Consider the following 22538-nt stretch of genomic DNA (forward strand, 5'->3'; position numbering starts at 1 on the left):
TTTCATGTTCCGCGATGAGGATAAAGTGGAATAACGTGAAAAAGTGATGTGTGTCACGTAACTCTATACACCTGCTACTGGTGACATGAAAATTTCTCCAGATTACTTTCAATTTTCATTCCCTTAATACTTCTAACAAATATACTCAGGCATATGATTTAGCAATCGGATACTTTTTTTTTTAGTCCCGACGGTGTTAGTTCTCCAGCCAGGCTATAAACTCTTTGAGAGGTGGGGTGTTTCATACTTCTTTGAAGTTTTAGTTTCATCTCACAAAATATCGGCTGCCCTGTGGGGCCTTAGTTAATACTTGTGAACTGAATCGATTCCTTCCACTACTTCTGGCACTGGATCATGTGTGATGAGAAAGTGGAAGTCGATAGTATTTATTGTATGACACGGGGAGACTGAGATACCAATCATTTCATTTTTCAGATAATATTTATTTCATGATCATATATCTTGTTCTCTGACTGGTTTCACTTTTATTTCATATTCTTGTATTTGCTACCTTTAAGACTTATCCATATAGTTTAAATGCTGGCCAAGGAGAAAAAATGTTTATACCTGGGTGCAGTATTCAATCCTCTCCAAAATTATGGCAAAGTTGGGCCTGTCTTCGGGCTGATGTTGCCAGCACTGGGTCATTATCCGATATCTAAAAGAATAAGCACATTAAAGTCAGAAGAAGCACAAAGGATGAAAAAATCATTTTTAATACTTTTATTGATGCATTATAGTCTCACATTGTAATGTAGTTCATAGTGTGAAAAACCCATTTCTCCCAGCACTTCTAAATGGGGTCTGGGTGGTACCTGTCTTGGAGGGGATGACTCATCTAGGGTCCATGTAGGTGGCATATGCTGCCCCTGCTGATGGACCAGGGAACTGTGCCCAGGTGTAAGGTAGCTCATTAACACAGACCTCCTGGTGTTTACATTAAATATGACTCCTCTCATTCCATTCCTGAATTAAAGCTACTTCTGGGACAGCATATTTTATTTCCCATCTGCTGAAGAAGGCTAGGGATGCCAGTGAGGACAGAAAATGTAGGGGATGGGGATATTTAAAGGAGACTCAGGATCTGGGGTGCCGGGTGGCAAGGTCTAGCTACCATTTTTTCTGGGGTGCTTGAGGGATACCATTCTGGCAAATCCACAACCTCTGGCCTGACAGTGGACACCTCTTCCAGGATTAATGCTCTCTTCCAAGGGCATTATTGCCCTTGAAGGGCTGAAAGACTAACCCATCTCATTGCAGCCACAGACACATTCCTATCTTGGGGCACATTCAATGAGGGCGGACATCTGCTCCTAAAAGAACCAGATGAGATTCCAGATTTTTTTTTTTTTTTGGAAAAGAAAAACTATGCTCAGCAACCAGTAGAAGTGTTCCTCAAAGAGTCATACACAGGCCCAGGGCAGTTCTTGGGGGGGTCCATCCTTCCTCCGCTGGTGACGAACTCCAGCACTTCCTGGTTACTCTTGCTAGGGTATGGCATATACCCAAGAGAAAAGATCTCCCACAGCAGCACCCCAAAGGACCTGGGCACGGGACAGAAGATACAGATACAGATGAGGACACTGGGCATACATGCACTCAGATGTAAAATTTTAATCTTCTTTCCCATTATACCCTTTTCCATCATGGAGAACAAGGATGAATCAAGATATAAATGAGAAGGTGGCATGCATGCTGCTCCATGAAAAGGTAGCCACTGTGACCATGTTTAAGTTTTTGTTTTTGTCAAGTTTCTGTGCTTAGAATTCTTCTTACCTTAATTGCAATTATAGTCAATATGCATTTGTGAACCGTGATGTTTTTGCATATCCCATTGTAGCAAAGAATTGATTTCTAAATGTGTCACTCTATTTATTTACAAGCATCGTGCAAGAGTAGAGCCAATCCTCTCACCAACACTGAATACACTTATTTATTTATTTATTTATTTATTTATTTATTTATTTATATTATTTTTTGTGGTACTGAGGATGGAACCCAGGGGCATTGTACCTCCAAGCTACACTCCCAGCCCTATTTTTTAAAGTTTAAAAAAAATTTTTTTTTGAAACAGGCTCCCACTGAGTTGTGAAGGGCCTCACTAAGTAGCTGGGGCTGTCCGCTCAGCTCTGAATATGAGTATTACTAAGAACTTTTAGTGATTTTATTGTTGGCACTGGGACCTGAACCCGAACCCAGGTTCATTCTACCTCTAGGCTACACCCCCAGTCTTTTAAAATTTATTTATTTTGTGGAACTGGGAATTGAATTCAGCTGCACCTCCAGCCCTTTATTTATTTATTTATTTTTAAATTTTGAAACAGGGTCTTGTTAAGTTGCCCAGGCTGGCCACGAACCTGTGATCTTCCTGTCTCAGCCTCCCAAGTACTGGGGTTACAGGAGTGTACCACTGTGATTCCTCTTAGAATATCTTAAATTGTTTATTGGCTTGATAATTAACATGGTGGGATGTTTTTGTGTTTGATAATTTGCTTCATTTTTCTCCTAGAGATTGTCTGTTCATATTTTTTTGCCCATTTTTATCCACTGGGACATATTATTTTGGAGTCTGTCAATTTTCTTTGAATTGTAAATATATATTGAATATATTAACCATTTATCAACATTTTCAATACTTCTATTGCCTTTTAATTGTGCTTCATAGCACACCAAGGATTTTTATTTTTATGTAGTCAAATCTGTGAAAATTTGTGACTTCATTTATTTTATAGTTACGCAATCCTCCCTTCACCAAAGATTCCATGAACTTCTGCTATTTTCTACTAGTTGTTTGTATTCCTCTCTTCTTGAATTCAGTTGGAATTGAATTTGATGTATAGTGGGAGTTAAGGATCTAAAATGGATTTGTTTTCCCCAAAACTACTCCTCTAACACTACTTGTTAAATAATCTTTCCCTTACCTGTTGACTTATGATTAAAAATAGGTCTTCTTCCAGCCCATGGATCTGTTCACTCCATCTATTTGTCTACTTGCATTAACACCATTCCATTTTATTTTTTGTGTATTTATTTTAATATTTGGTAAGGTGTTTTTCTTCTCCTCTTTGTGTTTAAAAAATGTATTTGATTTCTCATTCGTTATTTGTTTTAAATGATTTGAGATGATTTTATCATATTCCAAAATAAATTTCTTTGATATTTTGATTACAATTTTATTTTAAACTTTTAATGAGCCGGGCATGGTGGTGCATGTCTGTAATCTCAGTACTTGGGAGGCTGAGACAGGAGGACTGCAGGTTTGCAGCCAGCCTCATCAACTTAGTGAGACCCTCAGGAACTTAGTGAGACCCTGTTTCAAAATAAAAAATAAAAACAAAAATGGGCCTAGGGAGTATAATGCCACAAAGAATTAAAAGAAAACAAAGCAAAAACCCCTTAACCATTAGCTTTTTTCCCTCTTTCTTTTCTTTCTTCCTTTCTTTCTTCCTTCCTTCCTTCCTTTCTTTTTTTAACAAAGAAAGCCCATCTTTGTTTCAGTATCTGAATGTAGTTTTCTGCTGTTAACACACATCACAAAAATTGTTGAGAACTATACTTCTAAGGAACATGAAGCACTTTTATTGTCATCTTGGTAACATTTCAACGACTCTTGTGAGAAGGATTGGCCAAAGATATTTTCAATATTTTTCAGATGAGATGGTTGAAACAGAGGTCATGGCACCTCTACCTGTAGGCAGACTGGACTAGATGATTAGAGCTCTTGATTCTGCTGCCTACAAATTGCCTGGGACGTGTGCTGTCGCTCTCTGGTGGCCCTTCTGCCCTCCAAGAGAACAAACAAAACCAAACATGTCTGAAACTGATGGTGAGGCTTAAAAGAGACCTGTGTACTCTATGTCTAGGTGGTAGATAGATAGATGATAGATAAATAGATAATAGATAAGTAGATAGATGGGCATCATATTTTTAAGAGAATCTAGATGGTATTATTATTTCTCTTTACATCAGTCTCCTCCTCCTCCTCCTCCTCCTCCTCCTCCTCCTCCTCCTCCTCCTCCTCCTCCTCCTCCTCCTCCTCCTTCTGGTGGTACTGGGGTTCCTGGAAGCTCTTCTACCTCCGGGCTACACTCCCAGACCTATTTTATATATTTTTAAATTTGGAAACAGGGTCTCTTAAGCCTGCAAGGCTGGCTCCGAACCAGCACGATCCTCCTGTCTCTGCCTCTCAAGCACGGGGATTACAAGCGTGCGCCACCACGCCTGGCTTTTTCTTTCTTTTTGAAGTATACTTCACCTCCATCCCTCCTTCCTATTTCCCTCCTTCTTCTCTCTACTGAGGTTAGAATGTATTTTTCCCTTGTATGTTTTCACATTTTTTCTCTTCTTTTATATTTTCCTTTTCCCTTTCCTTCTTTCTTTTTCTTTCTTTCTTTCCTCTCTTTTTCTTTCTTTCCTTCTTTCCCTTCTTTTTCTTGCAGTACTGGGGATGGAACCCAGGGGAATTCTATTTCTGAGCTATACCCCCAGTCCTATTTTTTATTCCTTATTTTGAAACTGGGTCTCACTAAGTTGCAGAGGGCCTCACTAAGTAGCTGAGGCTGGCTGCGAACCGTGATCCTCCTGTCTCAGCCTCCCGAATGCTGGGATAACAAGCATGCCCCACCATGCCCAGCTTTTTATTTTCTGTTTTCAAACACGGTCTCCACTAGGTTGCTGAGAGTTTCTTTAAGTTGTTGAGGTTGAAGAGCCTGTGTTCTTCCTGTCTCAACCTCCCAAGTCCTGGGATTACAGGTACGTACCACCACCCCGGGCTTCACATTTTAAAACGACATGTGAAGGCATAGAATATAGAGAATTGATATTACAAAATGATTTTTGCACTGTGAAATGATAAATATTATCCTATCCCTTTCTGTGGTTTGCTTTTTTACACTGAAAATTATTCTTGCAATTTATCCGTGTTGATAGATGAAAGTTTAGTGTGTTCTTTTATACTGCTGTCCAGTTTTCCATAGTAAAATAAAATTAACCAGTTTCCTTTTCCATCCTGTTTGATGGGAATTCCATGGTTTTTGCCTTTTTTTTCTATTGTAAACAAGATGCAAATGAACATTCTTGCCCGAGTCTCTCTGGGTCAACCTTTCTCTAATGGAAACACTTAAGTGACAGGTCCTAGGCTATGCATGTGTTCAGAACAATCCCTAAGCTACTTACCTTATCCCCTCTCTGGATAGGGTGGGCAGCCCGTGTTCTACCCTGGTGCACATGAGAATCTTCTAGAGGCTGTGTTAAAGCACAGGTTGCTGGCCCTCCCCTACAGTTTCTGTTTCATTAAGCTTGAGGTGGGGGCTGAGAATTTGCATTCCTAACAAGTTCCCAGGTGATGCTGATGCTGTTGACCTGTGGACCCCACCTTGGGATTCACTGGAGTAGATTAAGGCAAATCTCACTGGTTTAGAAACAGCAAGGGCTCCCTCCTGCTCCCATTATTATACATGGCTCAGGAAGGGGACTACTGGTGGCTACGTCATTTTGTGACACAATCTCAGGCCCGGACTGTCAGAACCTGGAGGCTATTGTTTTCCTGTGTTGTTCAGATGTTCCTTGCCACTGGATTCCCTGACTTTGGTTTCTGCTTTTACTATTATTTTACTTTTCTTCCTGGAAGCATGTGGAATCTTTATCACCACTGGTCTGAAATGTTGAGATGGTGTGTGGTCTTGCGTAGCTCTTTTTATCTCTGGTGCTTGGCACTGGCAGAAGCTTTCATTTTGGAGATTTATGCCCTATTCTGGGAAATCTTGACTTATTTCTGTTATATTTTTATTCTGTTCATTTCCTCTGTTCCTTCTTTCTAGGTCTCCCATTTTGTCAGTTTATTAGATTTATTGGTCTAGTCATCTTGATTTTCTCCTCTTTTCTATGTATTACACATCTCTTTATAGTTGTTTTTTTTCCAGATTTATTTAAATCTATATTCCAACCTTCTACTATTTTATATCACTATCGTCACATTAGGAAATTACTTTATTTTTTTTTGCCAGGCGTGATGGCACACGCTTGTAATCCCCTTGCTTGGGAGGCTGAGACAGGAGGATTGCAGAGGTTCAAAGCCAGCCTCAACTACTTAGTGAGGCTCTCAGCAACTTAGTGAGACCCTGTATCCAAATAAAATATAAAAAAGGTCTGGAAGTATAGCCCGGAGGTAGAAAGCCTCTGGGTTCTATCCCCAGTACCATACACACAACACACAAAAAAAAAAAACTTTATTTTTTATTTTTTATTTTTTGTTCTGGGGGGATTGAACTTAATGGTGCTCTACCTCTGAGCTGCACTCCTAGTGCTATTTTATTATTTTTATTTTGAAACAGGGTCTCACTAAGTTGCTGAGGCTGGCTTTAAACCTGTAATCCTCCTGTTTCAGCCTCCCAAGTGCTGGGATTACAGGTGTGAGCCACCGAGCCCAGTTTAAACTTTATTTTTTAGAACAGTTTAAATTGTGAAGAAATTGTGAACACAGAGAGTTCCCACATACCCAGCACTCAGTTCCTGCTATTTTTAGTATGGCATTAATATGATACATTTGTTATAATTAATGAGCCAACAGTAAGACATCATTAACTAAAGCTTATGGTTGATTCAGATTCCCTTAGTTTTTACTGCACTTCCTTTACCCTATGAGGACATCACAGTACATTTAGTTATCACATTTTCCAAGGGTCCTCTTGATGATTGACACCTTCTCAGACTTATCTTGTTTTTGATAACTGTGACGGGTTTGAGGAGGACCGGTCAGGGATTTTGTGGAGCACTCCTCAGTTGGGACTTGTCTGTTTTCCTCATGATTAGACTGGGATTCTGGAGTTTGGGGAGGAAGACTGCAGAGGTAAAATGCCATTTTTCATCACATCACCCAAGGGCATATGCCAACATGACTAATCACTGTTGATGTTGACCTTGATCACCTGGCTGAGGTCGTACTTGTCAGGTTTCTCTGTAAAGTCTCTTCCTCCCCCGTACTCTTTGGAAGGACATTGTTCTACGCAGCCCACACTTCTGAGGAGTTATACCCCATCCCCTTAAGGGTCTCTAGCATCCCATTTTTTATTTCCAAGTGCTTTTCCCTCCCTAAAAGTATTATTTTAAATAACCACCTATCTTTTGTTTATGGCTGCAATATTTTTTTCTTGTATTTCCGAGGACGCTAGAATTTTTTTTTTTTTTTGTGTGTGTGTGTGTGTGTGTGTGTGTGTGTGTGTGTGGTACTGGGGATGGAACTCAGAGGCTTTCTACCTCCAGGCTATACTCCCAGACCTATTTTTTTATATTTTATTTGGAAACAGTGTCTCACTAAGTTGCTGAGAGCCTCACTAAGTAGCTGAGGCTGGCTTCAAACCTGTGCGATCCTCCTGTCTCAGCCTCCCAAGCACGGGGATTACAAGCGTGCACCACCACGCCTGACTGACACTAGAATTTTAAAAAAAAGTTTTCCTAAGCTTTCAACATTTTCTTGCCCCTACTTCCTTCTCTTGTTTGTTTTCTTCAGATTATTTTCTCAAATCTGTCTGTTCCTGTTTCAAGGTGGGACATTAAAAAATCTGATGGGCACTCTATGCAAGTAAGGCTTACAGCTGGGGTAGCTGACAGGATGGCCTCACTGGGCATGACCCTTTCCTGCGGTAGCTGTAAGAAATGACCACACACCCGGTAGCTTAAAACAATGTAAGGTTGTCAGAAGGCTGGACTTGTGGAATTGGTGTGTCTGGGCTGAGATTAGGTCCAGCAGGGTTGTGCTCCTTCCAGGGGCTCTAAGAAGAATCTATTCTCTCCATTGACTCGTGGCCGTATCTTTCCACTCTCTGCCTCTGTGGTCACACCGTCTCTTCCTGTTCCTGCCTGTGTGAAATTTCCCATCCTCTCCCTCTCATAAGGACGCGTGTGATGGTATTTACTCCCTCCTCTCAGACAATCCAGGGAAACCACTGCACCTTAAGAGCCTTGCCTTACCTACATCTCTGAAGACTCTTTTTTTCCTAACCTTCTGGGCTTCTAGGATCTGGACCTCATACCTTTGAGTGGCCTTTAGTCAACCTACTACACTGGGCGGCCCACTCCCCAGGGTGTGCAGTCTTCTCTTTGTTGCTAAGTTCCTTCAGGGATTCTCTCATTTCCTGCCTGGCTGCCAGTGAGGGTTCTTTGTGTGGAGGGGACCAAGGAGCCACACACCCTTGAGTAGGTAGATTAAAGAAAATGTTCTTATATATAATAAAGTACCTTGCCCTTGGTGAGGTTCACGGTTCTAAGACCAGAGGGACTTTAATTGATGAGAGAGAGAGAGAGAGAGAGAGAGAGAGAGAGAGAGAGAGAGAGAGTAGAGAGAGAGTAGAGAGAGGAGAGAGCGCACTCTAGTCTTCATAGAGGAGGGGCAGTGAATGAGCTTCAGATGGTGAATAAAAGGGACAGAGGACTTAGCCACTCCTTGGACAGACCTTCAGCTAATTTTCCTGTTGGATTTACCCCTACTTTTCAATTCTTGGGTCTTTCTGGGGGTTCTCAGGTAGAGTGTACAACCTGCTTCTGAACTGAATTCTTGTTTCTTTTGGGTTGGTTATCAACTTTATGATCTCCTTAGTAGGGTCCACTTGTTCATGAACATTCCAGTGTCCAAAATTTTGTCTTCGTTGTCTTTTTTGTCCTTTGGGAGTTTAGTGTAATTAAAAAGACTCCCTTTACTGGCTCCCAGGCTTTGTGTGGGAGCTTGGACCTAATCTTCCACTTAAAATTGACACAGGACTCTCAAAGTGCAGTGGCCCAGCCAGCAAAGCCTTCAAGTGCTTGGGGCCTTGTTAGAAATGTAAGTTCTCAGATGGACCCCAGGCCTTCTGATCACAAATGCTTGGGATGTAGTGGGCCTAGTAACCTGCATTTTAAGAAGCCTTTCTGATAACCCTGATATATGCCAACACTCGGGCACCACTGTGGTAGGAATATCAAACCTGCTCTTCCCCACTAGCACGGGCTATCTCTGAGCAGCCGGTGGATCTTTGGCCCGGGAGCACCACCCAAGGGCCAGTGGTACCTGGAGGAGGGTAGCAGAAACACTCACCACGTGTCTGTTTTAGAAGTAAATATCCCTTCCATGAAGGCCTCTGGGGGCATCCATTTGACCGGCAGCATGGCACACCCTCCCTTTCTGTAGTAGCTGGCTCTGCGGGAAAGAAGTGGAAACCCAGTTTGGATCTGGAGATGGCACAACGCAGAAGCAACTCTGCCAGGAGATTGGAGAAAGTGGCAATAACCCAGTCTACCCATTAAAAGGGCTGAAATTAACGAGGGGTCCTTGGTGGTCAGGAGGAGAGTAGGGGAACACAGATCATTTAGTTAAGAACTCTAGTGACATATAATGGTCCACTAGAGGCTAAAAGAAAAAGATCTATGTAGTGACCAAGATCCCTGCTAGCAGATGTTTAGATTTCCCTGTTGGGTTTTGTTTATTATAACTCACAATGAATAACACTGTTCCAGTCTCATAAGTGCAGTGTGTTGCCGATGACCTGCAGTAACACAAGATGCAGAACGGGAGCTGCTGTCTTACTCACTCGGCTCCTCCACGGCACGTATACAGCGGCATTTAGCTCAATACGGCACTCAACAAATTATCTAGACAGCTGGGGAGGGGCGTGGGGTCCCGAAACCGGTCCAGACAGGAGAACGCAAGACGAGGCATGGAGCTAGCTCAAAAGGTAGACAAATTAATTTATAGTTTCCATCAGTAATGCCATTAATGCAACTCACTGATAAAAAACTAATAAATTGACTCGCCTACCTTTTAAGCCAATTGCACACCTGGTCTGGTGTTCTGCTGTCGGGGTATATTATGGGAGGCAGCTTCCCACCAGCTGCCTATATTAATTAGTTGCTTTAATAACTATGCACTAAGTATTTAGTATGTATCAGGTAACTGCCATATGTTGATGACATAAAACATAGTCTTTCTCTCTTCCAAGGACACAGTTTAGTGGAAGAAATAGTTTAATGGAAGAAACATAATAACACAAATGATAATGTAGATCAGTACTATCTTTAGTGGCACAAATGAAGGATTTATTTGCTATATATGAGACAAGGTAACATGTCAGGATAGCCTCAGAGAAAGGCATCAGTGGAGCTGGGAGGCCAAGGAGCTCTCTTGGAAGACAATTCTTTTGTGTGTGTGTGTGTGTGTGTGTGTGTGTGTGTGTGTAGGTACTGGGGATTGAACTCAGGGGCTGCCTACCTCCAAGCTACACTCTCAGCCCTATTTTTATTTATTTATTTATTTATTTATTTATTTAATTTTTTAATAGGGTCTCACTAAGTTGCTGAGTGCTTCACTAAGTTGCTGAGGCTGGCCACGAACCTTCAATCTTCCTGTCTCAGTCTCCCACACTTGTACTGGGATTACAAGAGTGCACCACCACGCCTGGAAGAATGCATTCCTGACCTGTGAAACTGGCGGGCAGGTGGGGAAGTGTGGGATATAGGGTGATTGCAGCCTGAGATGAGGAGCTCTTATGGTAGCCCATAAAGTTCTTGTCACCAGTCTATAGCACTGTTGGGAGGTGGTGGGACCTCCAGAGGTGGGGTTGAATGGGAGAAAGTTAGGTCATTGGGAGCGTGCTCTCGAAGAGGCTATCAGGACCCCTACCCCTTCCTCTTTCTCTATCATAGCTTTTTAGTTGCCAGGAGGTAACAGGCCTCTTCCACCACACCATGCACTCCTGTATTACAGGCCCAAAGCCACAGGGCCAAGTAACCGTGGACTGAAATCTCCGAAACCATGAGCCAAAATAAACCTTTTCTTCCACATGAGTTGATTTATCACTGGTTTTTGTCACAGTCACAGAAGGCTGACTAACATAGGAAGCTGTCAGCACAGCAGACTCAATAAGAAAGGAAGAGGCAGTAACAGGCTGCAGTGTTTGTATTTTAAACTGGAGGCCATCTGGGGTGTTCTGAGAAAGGAGGGGAAGGAGCAGCACTGAGATGGTGGATGTAGAAGGCAGGGCGCAGCATCGGAGAGTCACGTCATGATGGCAGCGGCACACGGCTCCAGAGAGGTCTGTACTAACTCCCTGTGCTGCTCCCCGGGGGTCAGAGGACAGCAGCAGCCCTCTTCCCTCCCTGGAGGTTGTCATCAGGTCTGACTGAGGCCCTCAGGACTGTTCAGGTCACCTTGTTTACTCTCCAAAGAGTTAAAGTTCCATGTCCCACCTCCCTGCTCTACCCTGTGGGTTTGGGAAGGGGTTAACGAGCGACCATGCAGAGAAGCGCCTTGTTTAGCTGGTGGAGCAAGTCACTGTTGCCAATAAAAGAAATAAGGTTAGGGAGAGAAGAGGGCAGTGAAGGATTATTTTTTAAATTAAAAATATTTTTATGTAACCTTCAGAATACGACAAAGAAAAAGCAACGAAGCTGAGCTGAGGACCTGTGGGTTCTAAGCTCCACTCCCCTGGCTCTAGTGTGGGTTGGGCAGACCACGAGCCAGCTGGCACCCGTCAGCCCTGAGGGGCTGGTGCCTGGGCGATGGGTGATAGGCATCCACTTAGATTCCTGAGTATTGAGGAGAGGAAGCTTTTTCCATATCAAGTGTCCAAGTTGTTCTGTGTCTCATAACATGACAGGATTAGAGAGTTGGAAGCAGAGAGGCAACCCAATTAAGATCTCAGTGTCAATTACTGCAGGCAGTGGGATTCTAGAATCAGAGCCCAGGCAGGGCACTAATTAAGCTTTCTCATATCATGAAAGGAACTCACGGAAATTTCATGTGGAAAGTTGACAAGGTACCAGGAGATGAGGTAAGGTACGAGCAGCCATGGGCTGCTTGTCGGAAGGGATGGGGTGGTGGAGACAGGCTCTGATGGGGCTGGCAGTCTCTACTACTCACCTGTAGATGTCTCGGGCCATCCCGAAGTCCCCAATCTTTGCTATTCTCCCAGTGCCGGGACAGGTCAAGAGGCAGTTCCTGGCGGCAATGTCCCTGGGAAAGGGGGCGGGAGTGGATGAGAAAATGCATTTCCTAATTTTATCCTGGGAAGATAAATGTATAAAATCCATCACTAGGATTTGCACCTCCAATCTGGAGTTTGGTTCCCTTCTCTGTCATATATATATATTACGCTTCAGTGTGAGAGGAAGAGCTATGCCAATTTCAGGCCTCCAAACTACCAGAGAAATGGAAATAGGGTTAGGGGAAATGATTGAAAATGCTTAAAGGGACAATAATAATGAAAATAGCTATAATAATGATAGCAATTTATTGGCCTTTTACTGTGTGCTAAGCATTGGTCTAGGTGTTTCATGTCTGATTCCCACAACATCCCTGCAAGATATGGGGTGCTATAATCATCTTCTTTTTATTATAATTTTAAGCTAAAAGCAGATAATACAGGGGCATGAGAAATGCTGTTTGGCCTGGGCTAGTGCTATGTACAGACTAAGGGCTGGTTTTTGCCAGTTGTTTGAAAAAGTGTTCTCGAATAACATGACTTCCATGATTTCAAATTCAAGTAGGTTAAAATACACGGAAATATTTCTATTTTTTTTTAATAGTCACCTTTTACCTAAAGCCTTACTAAATGACATGGCTGGAGAATCGCTCCTTTCAGGTTATGAGGTTGGCCTCTTTGTTGCCGGGCCCCAGCTGGCCCCTTTCCTGCAGCATGCCCCTAAGGCATGGTCAGAAGCCTTCCAAGACTTGTCCCCTTACACTAGGACTCCAGTGGGAGCCCAAGCCGCAGCCAGAAGCCTGGAATGGGTCTCTAATAATTTTAAAGCCCTACATAGGAAAAACAAGAAGTACCGTAAGAGGCACAGATGGTGTTTGTGTATTTTCAAAAGGTTTTGTGAAGGTTCTGAGCCTTGGTTGAGAAAGAACTTGGAGAATCAACAATTGGCTGTTGAGATAATATTTAATAAAATGGACTCAGATGGGGGATCAGGGCTCAGGATACCAGAACAATGGCAGGGCTAGGAGATGGATGTTATTAATGCCATTGACCTGTTCCCTAAGGTTTAAGTTGAAACTTGAGGGGCAGAGGTTCATAAAATGCCCCATTAAAGCCATAAAAAGCAGAAGATGTATGACATCGAAAAGAAGAAAAACAGTTGTATATCCACTCATTAATTCTCAAGAGAAATCTAGTGAAGTAGGCCAGGGATGATATTTATGGCTCCAGAAAGGTCTTTATGCTAATGCATAAGGAATAGTTTAAAAAAAGTGATCTTGAATTTAATGGCAAGAAAGTAAATGTAATATCATAGCACATATCAAGGATTGGAAAAATGACGCATAATTCTTAAAACTGTAATACATTCATCATGGCCAAAGGAAACAGAAGAAAAAAAAGAGGATTATGTGGTTCTAGTGGGGGATTTTCGCTGAATTTAGAAGATATATTTGTAAGGATGTGATGGAGCTTAAGGGCAGGTACAGGGCTGAGGGGCAGGGGGAGAAGTACAGGCAATTCTGCTATGGGAGTGTGCCATGGATCGCTTAGCTATTCCTACATGTAAAAGATGCTTTCCTACTACAACTTACCAAAGAACCCAGAAGAAAACATTTTGATGGAGATGGAGAACTTCTACTAAAATTTTTCTTTCATTTAAAACAAGGAATCTGGAGACTTCCGGGAAGATGGCGACCGAGAAAAGCGGGGCTTAAGAGTCCCGCTAACAACCAATCTCCATTACCACAAAAAGAGCGCCTTTCATAGCCAGAAAACACCATCACCAGAAAAACAAAAAAAACCACCAGGCTCCAGAGAGAAAGCGGACTGAGAACAGAGCTCAGGGCCACAGAGGAGACACACGCGCCCGAGGACGCGGCAGCAGCGCCATACTGCCGGCGGCAGCGGCGAACTCAGCGGACGGCTACAGCAAGCCGAGGTGAGCCGATGCGGAACAGCCAGGCGGGATCCTTCGGCGCAGACAGCATTTAAAGCTCCCAGTGGCTGAGCTCAGCACACGCTGCAGGGATTCAGAGTGGAAATCAAAACCAGAGAAGAAAAAATACGCCAGCCTCATGGCCGAGGGCGTGGCAGAGGCGCCATATTGCCACCTGCTGCGGCAGCAGCAGTGAATTCACTGAGTCCAGTACAGCTACATCTACGTACTCAAGAACAGTGAGTCAAATTGCGGGCCACAGAGGAGAAATCCCAATATTGTGCCTCCTGGGACTTGACCCAGTGAGGGAGTGGTGGTGGCAGAGATATCACACCATAGGAGAGCGTGCAACCTGGCACCCCCCATAGTTTAAAGCAGCCTCTATCGACTCCCTGGGTCGGAGACTCTGTGATACAACCCAGTAAAGGAGTAGTAGGGTCTGAGATAATACAGACTCGAGATCCAGAGCACCTTAAGTGAAGCCATAGTGACCCAAGGGAAGAACCCAGAGAAGGCACAAAACTCCGAAATCATGGGAAAGAGGAATAACACTGAAGTAATGAATGTGCACAACCCCACAACATCAGAACCTGATAAAACAGAAAATCAGAGATTTCTAGAAGATCAAATCAGGAAAATAACTGTAGAAATAATAGAGGTGCTTCGAAAAGAACTCAGAGAGAGCCAAAAAGAGATAAAGGATGCAATTAATGAAGTAAAGGCCTCAATTCAAAGCACAAACAACCGATTAGACCACATGGAGAACAGAATCTCGCTCTTAGAAGATGAGCAATCCAAAAATGAATGCATAGTTTCTAATCTAGAAAAAGATATCCAACAGCAGGAATCTGACATTGAAGAAATATGGGCCCATCTTAAGAGAGCTAACCTAAGAATAATTGGAATAGAGGAGGGAAAAGAAAGTGATACCAAAGGGATCAACAATCTCTTCAAGGAAGTAATAGCAGAAAATTTTCCAAATATAGAGCAAGAGGTTGATACACAGATCCAGGAAACTTATAGAACTCCCTTTAGACAGGATCCGAGAAGAGGATCCCCACGCCATATAATTGTCAAAATGACCAATGTGGAAGCCAAGCAGAGAATCTTAAAGGCAACAAAAACAAAGGGCCAAGTGACATTCAGAGGCAAACCAATTAGAATCACTCCAGACTTCCCAAACCAAGTCATGAGAGCCAGAAGGGCTTGGAGTAACATATTCCAAACTCTGAAAGAAAACAACTTCCAGCCAAAAATTTCCTATCCAGCAAAACTTTCTATCAAATTAGATGGAGAAATAAGAAGCTTCCATGACAAACAGAAACTGAAGGAATTTATGTCTTCAAAACCAGCGCTAGAGAAAATACTCAAAGAGATTAACTACAAAGAAGAAATAGGTAACACTCACCAGAACCAGAGAAACAAGAGTTTCCATCCAACAGACAACTAAGATTGGTTATCTGTGGAGATTCATTATTTATGTTAGTCTTTTACCTATCTCTAAATTGTATTGTTTGCCTTTATTGTTGTTAATTTTTAGGATTTCTAGTTAGAATATTAATATACCTTCAGATATAGCATTTGGAAATATTTTATCCAATTCTATTAGTAACTTTTAACTCTGTTTACATTGTCTTTGGATATACAATATTTTCTTTTATTTTTTAGGGAGTTTGTATATTCTTCTGTTGCCTGTGCCATTGAAATCATATCCAAGGAATCACTGCCAATTTCAATGTTGTGAGGTTTTATGACACAGATTTTCTCCTAAAAGTTTATAGTCTTAAGATTTATATTTAGGTCTTTTATCTAGTTTGAGTTAATACTTGTATGTGGGATTAGGTAAGGGTCCAATTTTATTTTTTTCCATGTAATTATTATTTTTCAACAATATTTAGTTAAAAGATTATTATTTCCACCACCAAATCTTCGTGGAAACCTTGTCAAAAATAACTTGACAATATAGGGAAGAAGTTAGCTCTAGGCTTGTATTTAACTCCAATGGTCTATATATCTGCCTTTAGAACAGTACTACACTGTTTCAATTATTGTAGCTTTATATGGTTTGAAATCAGAAAATATACATCTTCTAGCTTTGTTTTTGCTTCGAGATTGTTTTGGGTATCTAGAGTCCATATTCCATATTAGGATAGATTTTTTTCTGAAAAATAAATATATGATAGTTTCACCTAAAAAAAAGAAAAAAATATTCTCTGGTAAGAAAGAAAGCAAAAAGAAATATTGAAATGTTATCTTTAAGTCATCAAAAGCTTGGTATCAGACAAATGAAACTGTTATGTGAGATTATCATTTTTAATTTTGGATAAATTGCTATAATACTAGATGTCAACCACTAAGCCAAGCATGGGAGGGAGGGATGGGGAGAGAATGGGGTGGGGATCGGGTGGGGGCTGACTGGGAGATGTGTGCATGTGTGTCTACAAAAGTTTGTATCCCACTATGATGTATGAATACAGTGCACCAATAAAATAAAATTAAAAAAAAAAATAAATAAAAAAATAAAAAAAATAAAAAATAAAACAAGGAATCTAGCCGGACGTGGTGGCGCGTGCTTGTAATCCCAGTATTCGGGAGGCTAAGACCAGAGGATCGAGGTTTGTGGACAGCCTCGGCTACTACTTAGTGAAGCCCTCTGCAACCTAGTGAGACCCTGTTTCAAAATAAAGAATAAAAAACAGGACAGGGGGTGTAGCTTGGGGGTCAGATGCCTCTGGGTTCCACCCTCACACCCGCAAAAAAAAAAAAAAAAAAAAAAAAGGAATCTGATATAGTCTTGGTTTGATCTTTGACAATTTCTTAAAAATGATAAAAGGAGCCAGATGTGGTGGAACATGACTATGATCCCAATACTTGGGAGGTGGAGACAAGAGGATCACAGTTTCAAGGACAGCCTCAGCAACATAGCATACCCTCAGCAATTTAGCAAGAACCTGTTTTTTGTGGGTCTGGGCATGGAACCCAGGGGCATTTGACCTCTGAGCTACAGCCCCTGCCCTATTTTTTATTTTTTTATTTTGAAACAGGGTCTCACTGAGTTGCAGAGGGCCTAAGTACCTGAGGCTGTCCACGAACTGTGATCCTCCGGTCTCAGCCTCCCAAATGCTGGGATTACAAGCATGTGCCACCAAGCCTGGCTAGCAAGAATCTGTTTTAAAATAAAAAGGGCTAGGAGTGTAACTCAAAGGTAGAATGCCCCTGTGATCAATTCTTAGTACAAGAAAGGAAGAAAGAGAGATAGAGGGAGAGAGAAAGAAAGAGTAATAGTCTGTTACTCTGGGTACACACATCTGTAGTACATACATCATAATTCTGACCTCCAGTAACTGTTTTACAGATCTGGAACTGATAGGAGTCTTGAGAAAATGTTATCCATTGTCTATTATCTCATCATCCATAACAGAGAAGTGGATGTTGTCATAAGTTATTGTGGCTCCATTAAGGCAGATTTCATAGCTATGGTCCCTCATCCACAGACTCTGTATGCTCTGGTGCCAAATGTGAATAGGGAGGAAAAAGCAGAATGACTTCAATGAGAAGTGACAGCTGAGGTCATCAAGGCGACCGACAGGATGCTCTCAGATGAGTCTGGACTTAAAGGACATAGATGAAAGATGGAAAGGTGGCTCTGGCCAAGGATGATGACTTCTCCAAAGAACACAGCTTCATCTTAACGGGGCAACAGGAAAGCCCAGAGCTGAGACTTACGGCAAGTTCCGGGTACAGTAGAAAGGGCAGGAACTTGACTGAGCCCTTCTTTGAAGTGGACTCTGTGGCTTTGGATGAGGGCACAGAAGACTGGTCTCAGATCCTCTGTGGCTTCTATTACTTTCATGAAGCTGAATGACCCACAATAGAATCGGGAGGAAGAAGTGCAGACAAAACGATGGATTGGCAGTCAAAGGATGCTGAGCTAGTGTGAGGCAGGAGTGATGTGGGGAACTCAGGCCAGTGTCCTTCCCGACCTCTGGTCTCTCCATTTTATTGGGGAAGAAACATAGCTTGTTTTATATGCCTCTATTTTTATACATCTAAATTCATACAGCAGATCCCATTTTCTACTTTGCACTTGCATATTCTAATTACTATGAGCACACCTTAAATTCTTTGGGAAAATGGGCTAATAAGTTACTTGTGAGTTCACCAGGCTGTTATTTACTAAATTAGAAGCAAATCATTAGAAAGAGCGTTGCAGAGAGCCTAGCAGTCTATATTGCTTTTCAGATTTCAGGCCGAGCTGTCGTCAACAGCCATAAGGGAAGAAATATGAGCTCTATGATGTTTGCAACATTAAGTGTGGGTATCATGCCCCAGTCCAAACAGCATTTAAACACAAGGGTCATATATAGCAGGAGAAATGGCACAAAAGTAAAGAATATCATTATTATAGTTCCTTTCAGAGTATTTCAGACAAAATGAACTTACCCAACAAAAATTTATTGTGCCCCTACTAGATGCCAGGGAAAGAAAGATGAATAAAACAGGGTCTGTGCCTTCGAGTTACCCATTGTCAAATACATAAAAATATGAACTTCTTTCCCTTCCTCTTAGGGAGCTCAGTTTTCTAGGCTGGAGAACCTTAAGGTGGTAGAGGGCTTGAACATTCAAGATACAAGCAGGAGGCCCTGCAGGGGGTCCAGGATAACTTATATGCCCCCAGCCCCAGTAGGGAGACTGTGTGATTGGATGGTACCTGTGTACACATGGGGCAGGGAGCCTTGGGAGGAGTCAGTTGCTCTCTCAAAGACAAACACAGCTGGACCACCCTAACAGCTCCATTCTTCTGCTCTGGAGGGGGAAGTCTGGCCCTTGAGACAAGGTAGGGAAGCTAACAGAGGGGGTTGGAAGAGCAAGGTCTCGGACTCACCGGTGGATGAAGTGGTTTTCCTCCAGATACTGACAGCCGCAGGCGATGTCCCGAGCCACGTGCAGAAGGTCCAGCATGGCCAGGGAGGAGAGCTGGTTCTGTGGGGAGACAGAATCGATCCACTAATCCTCTGATGGAGCTCTTGGGGGAGAGGGAAGATTAGAAAGTGGCTTCCTCTTATGAGGAGGCCTACAGCAGACACACTGTTCCACCAGGGCCTCCCATTGGCTCTACTTTAGAAATCACCTGGAGGGTTTAAAGAGATACAGATGTCAGGGCTCTTGCCCAGGTCAAGGGCTCCATCTCCCTGGGTGGATGCAGCTTTGAACACCTGAAAGCCCTCCAGTAGAGCCGGGGCTGCAGACGTCCAAGCTATAGGACTCGGAGCACAGCAGATATCCTTCCCTTTAATTTATTATGTACCTATTATCTCAGTCTTCAGAAACACGTGAACACCCCAAATTTATACAAAAGCCTGTGAAGAAACCAAGGCAAAGGGGGGTATAATGTTGTTTCAAAAATCCCTTATTTAAATGTCTTAAACTATATATTTTTTGTGGTACTGAGGGTGGAACCCAGAGGCTTTCTACCTCTGGGCTATACTCCCAGCCCTATTTTTTATATTTTATTTGGAAACAGGGTCTCACTAAGTTGCTGAGAGCCTCACTCAGTAGCTGAGGCTGGCTTCAAACCTGCGCGATCCTCCTGTCTCAGCCTCCCAAGTGTGGGGTTTACAAGTGTGCGCCACCACTCCCAGCAAAAACTATTTTTAAAGCTATTTTTTTTTCAAGAAGATATAGACCTAAAGAAAGCTTTGTAAAATATTGAGCAATTAAAACCAATTGACTCTGTACAATGCAAAAGGAAATCCCCTTCGCCTCTGGGGACACATCCTCTCTTGGTCTCTTTGACAACCTGTTAAGTGCCCAGAAGTCTTTCCCAAAGGTGATAGCCCATCCTGGCCTCTTTTTTTTGGAGGGGGGTACTGAGGATGGAACCCAGGGGAATTCTACCTCTAAGCTACACCCCCAGCCCTATTTTTATTCTTTATTTTGAAACAGGGTCTCACTGCATTGTGAAGGGCCTCACTAAGTAGCTGAGGCTGTTCAAGAACCGTGATCCTTCTGTCTCAGCCTCCCAAATGCTGGGATTGCAAGCATGCGCCACCACGCCTGGCTCTGGTCTCTCTTAATTCCTAAATCCCTGAGGTTTGCAGCAGCAGCATATTGTCACCACCGTGAAGTTTCACATTTTTTTTGTTGTTGTTGTGATGTTGTCCTGTATTTGTGGTCTTTTTCTCCTTCCTTCCTTCCTCCCTCCCTCCCTCCCTCCCTCCCTCCCTCCCTCCCTTCCTTCCTTCCTTCCTTCCTTCCTTCCTCCCTTCCTCCCTTCCTTCCTTCCTTCCTTCTTCTCCCTTTCCTGTCGCTAGGGATTGAAACCAGAGACATTCTACCTCCGAGCTATAACCCCAGCCCTATTTTAACTTTTTGCTTTTAAACAGAGTCTCCCTAGGTTGTTGAGTCTTGTTATTTGCCGAGGCTGCTGCCCTCAACCTGTGATCCTCCTGTCTCAGCCTCCTAAGCACTGAGATCACAAACATGCACCACCACACCCAGCTTGTATTTGTTTTAACATGTTTTCAAGTAGACTCTGAGGTCTCTGAGACAGAGTTGTGCTTCCCAGCATCTGGCATTAAGCTGGGCATATTCTGAATATGCAGTGACTATTGGGTGGCTGATTATAGCTCTGGACTAGGACAACCTAGGGGGGTGTATTTCTAGTATCTAAGCAAGAAGGCAAAAGTGGGCAGACAAATCAAATTCCCTGCTATAATCTGGGGGAGTGTTTCCCAAAGGCTTGGTCCCCAGGATTGCTGTACTGGGGACAGTGTGGGACTACTGGGAGGTATTTAGGTCATTGGAATATGTCAGCCTCCAGGATTTCTGTTTCCCGACTCATGACCTAAGTGTTTTGCTTACCATGAACTGCCATGATGTTCAGCCCTTGCCAGAAGCCCAATGCAATGGGGCCACCCAATCTTGTACTAGACCCTCCAGCACTAGAAGTCCAAACAACCTTTTTTTCTCTTAGTTAATTGTCTTGGGCATTTTGTTATAGTAGCATGAAGTTGACTAATAATAACCTTACAGCTATGTTGGACTGCATAAGACCCAGGGAGGCAGAGGCTGGTGAGCCGAGTCATGTGGGAAAACTTCCTACAAGACATCTGTGCTTATAGCTCTCCTGTTAGGCTCTTCTTCCTATGAAACTCAGAGCCCTTTTACATTCGACTGCATTGCATCCCCAAGGGTGGAACAACAACCAGGCTCTTTAGTTTTGAGGTGCCCTCAGAGAACCAGATGGCAGTAGTGTGACCAAGCTCTGGCTGGAGGGGTGTCTCCCCAGGACTCCTCACGGCAGTGGCCTGGGTCTGGAGGGGGCAGAGGGACCCCTGCTTCTCTAGGCTATGCTTCATCTTGGGGGTTCTACAGTGCGTCTTTCCTTCCAAGCAATGGGCTATGAGATGGGTGGGGAAAAGAAGGATACCCACATCCATATTAAAGATGAGAGGCCGAGGGCTCAGAGAGGTCTTGTGACTCACCCCAGAGCACACAGTTAATAAAGATGAAGCCCAAACGGCCAGAGTTGTGTTTAAGAATCTGGGTTGGTGTGGGGTATGGTGGTGCACGCTTGTAATCCCAGCATTTGGGAGGCTGAAACAGGAGGATGGTGGTTCACGGCCAGCCTCAGCTACTTAGTGAGGCTCTTTGCAACTCAGTGAGTCCCTGTTTCATAATAAAGAATAAAAAAGTAGCACTGAGGGTGTAGCTTGGAGGTAGAATGCCCCGGGTTCCATTCCTAGTACTGAAAAAAATATCTAGGTTGGAAGAGGCAGGATTCAGTAGTTAAAATTGCGTTTCTTGGGTGAGAGTGCCAAAGAAGGGATGGAGCACGTGTGCATACAGCGAATGCAGAATATGATCTGCGACACAGTTAACAGCATATTTAAGTGGTCAGCGGAGCAGGCCTGGGGCTCACGCTGGCCGTTCACCCCTCCTGGCTGCGGGACCCCAGGCTAATGCTCAGCCTGTCTCTGTACCACGTTCCTCCTCTGAAGTGTGATATTCCACAGCCTCACTGGGTTGTTGGAGGTGCACAGAGGAAATGGAGAAGTTTGTGGTTGTCCAGGGGTGGCAGCGGGGAAGGGCTCAGGAGCACCCCTTGTGTTTGGTGTCTCTGGGGGCTTTGTTGGGGTCTGAAGCACTGGGCAGGGTGGGAGACAGCGCAACCTCCTGGACAAAAGGAAAACAGTGTGTTTCCAAGGGAAGCAGTGGTCCGTTCTGCTACAGCATTAGAAGTATCATTTTTCTCTTTAGGAAAATGCTTTCTGTTCCTGTCAAAGGAGGACCTTTTCCCAGAGGAGGTGGAGCCTCGAGGAAGAGAAGGCTCCATCACTCCGGAGCCCGGCACCGTGGATGTTGCCATGGGCGGGGCCTGAGCGCCGCAGAGAGTCCATCTGGCCTGGACTAACTCAGGGCAGGGATATGGGGCTCCCGTCATTACTCAGAGTGAATTCACTGCTCCACTGAGCAGCCCGTGCACAAGCAGGTGGTCAGCAGGTGGTGTGTGTGAGGTGTGTTGTGTGTGAGCGCACGTGTGTGTGAGCACTTCTGCGGTGCGTGTGTGGTGTTTGCATGGTTTGTGCATGTGCATATGTGTGGCGCACATTTGGGGGTGTGAAGTGTGTGTATGGTGTGTAGGGTGGGGT

The 22538-nt window shown here is 43.5% G+C and overlaps 1 protein-coding gene across 1 annotated transcript in view; it reads right to left on the minus strand.

The window, feature by feature from the left end:
* The window catches only part of ALK (ALK receptor tyrosine kinase), a gene marked incomplete at both ends in the record, with an annotated part of 721303 nt that overhangs the window by 2332 nt on the left and 696433 nt on the right, over positions 1 to 22538 (minus strand). The window contains 5 exons of the mRNA XM_080711348.1: positions 568 to 658; positions 1410 to 1544; positions 9068 to 9169; positions 11888 to 11980; positions 18770 to 18867. Coding sequence (XP_080567474.1) covers positions 568 to 658; positions 1410 to 1544; positions 9068 to 9169; positions 11888 to 11980; positions 18770 to 18867 — 519 coding nt within the window. The remainder of the gene's footprint in view (positions 1 to 567; positions 659 to 1409; positions 1545 to 9067; positions 9170 to 11887; positions 11981 to 18769; positions 18868 to 22538) is intronic.

The sequence above is a fragment of the Muscardinus avellanarius genome (genome assembly GCF_963383645.1).
Source record: "Muscardinus avellanarius genome assembly, chromosome: 15".
In the NCBI taxonomy this organism is placed as follows: Eukaryota; Metazoa; Chordata; class Mammalia; order Rodentia; family Gliridae; genus Muscardinus; species Muscardinus avellanarius.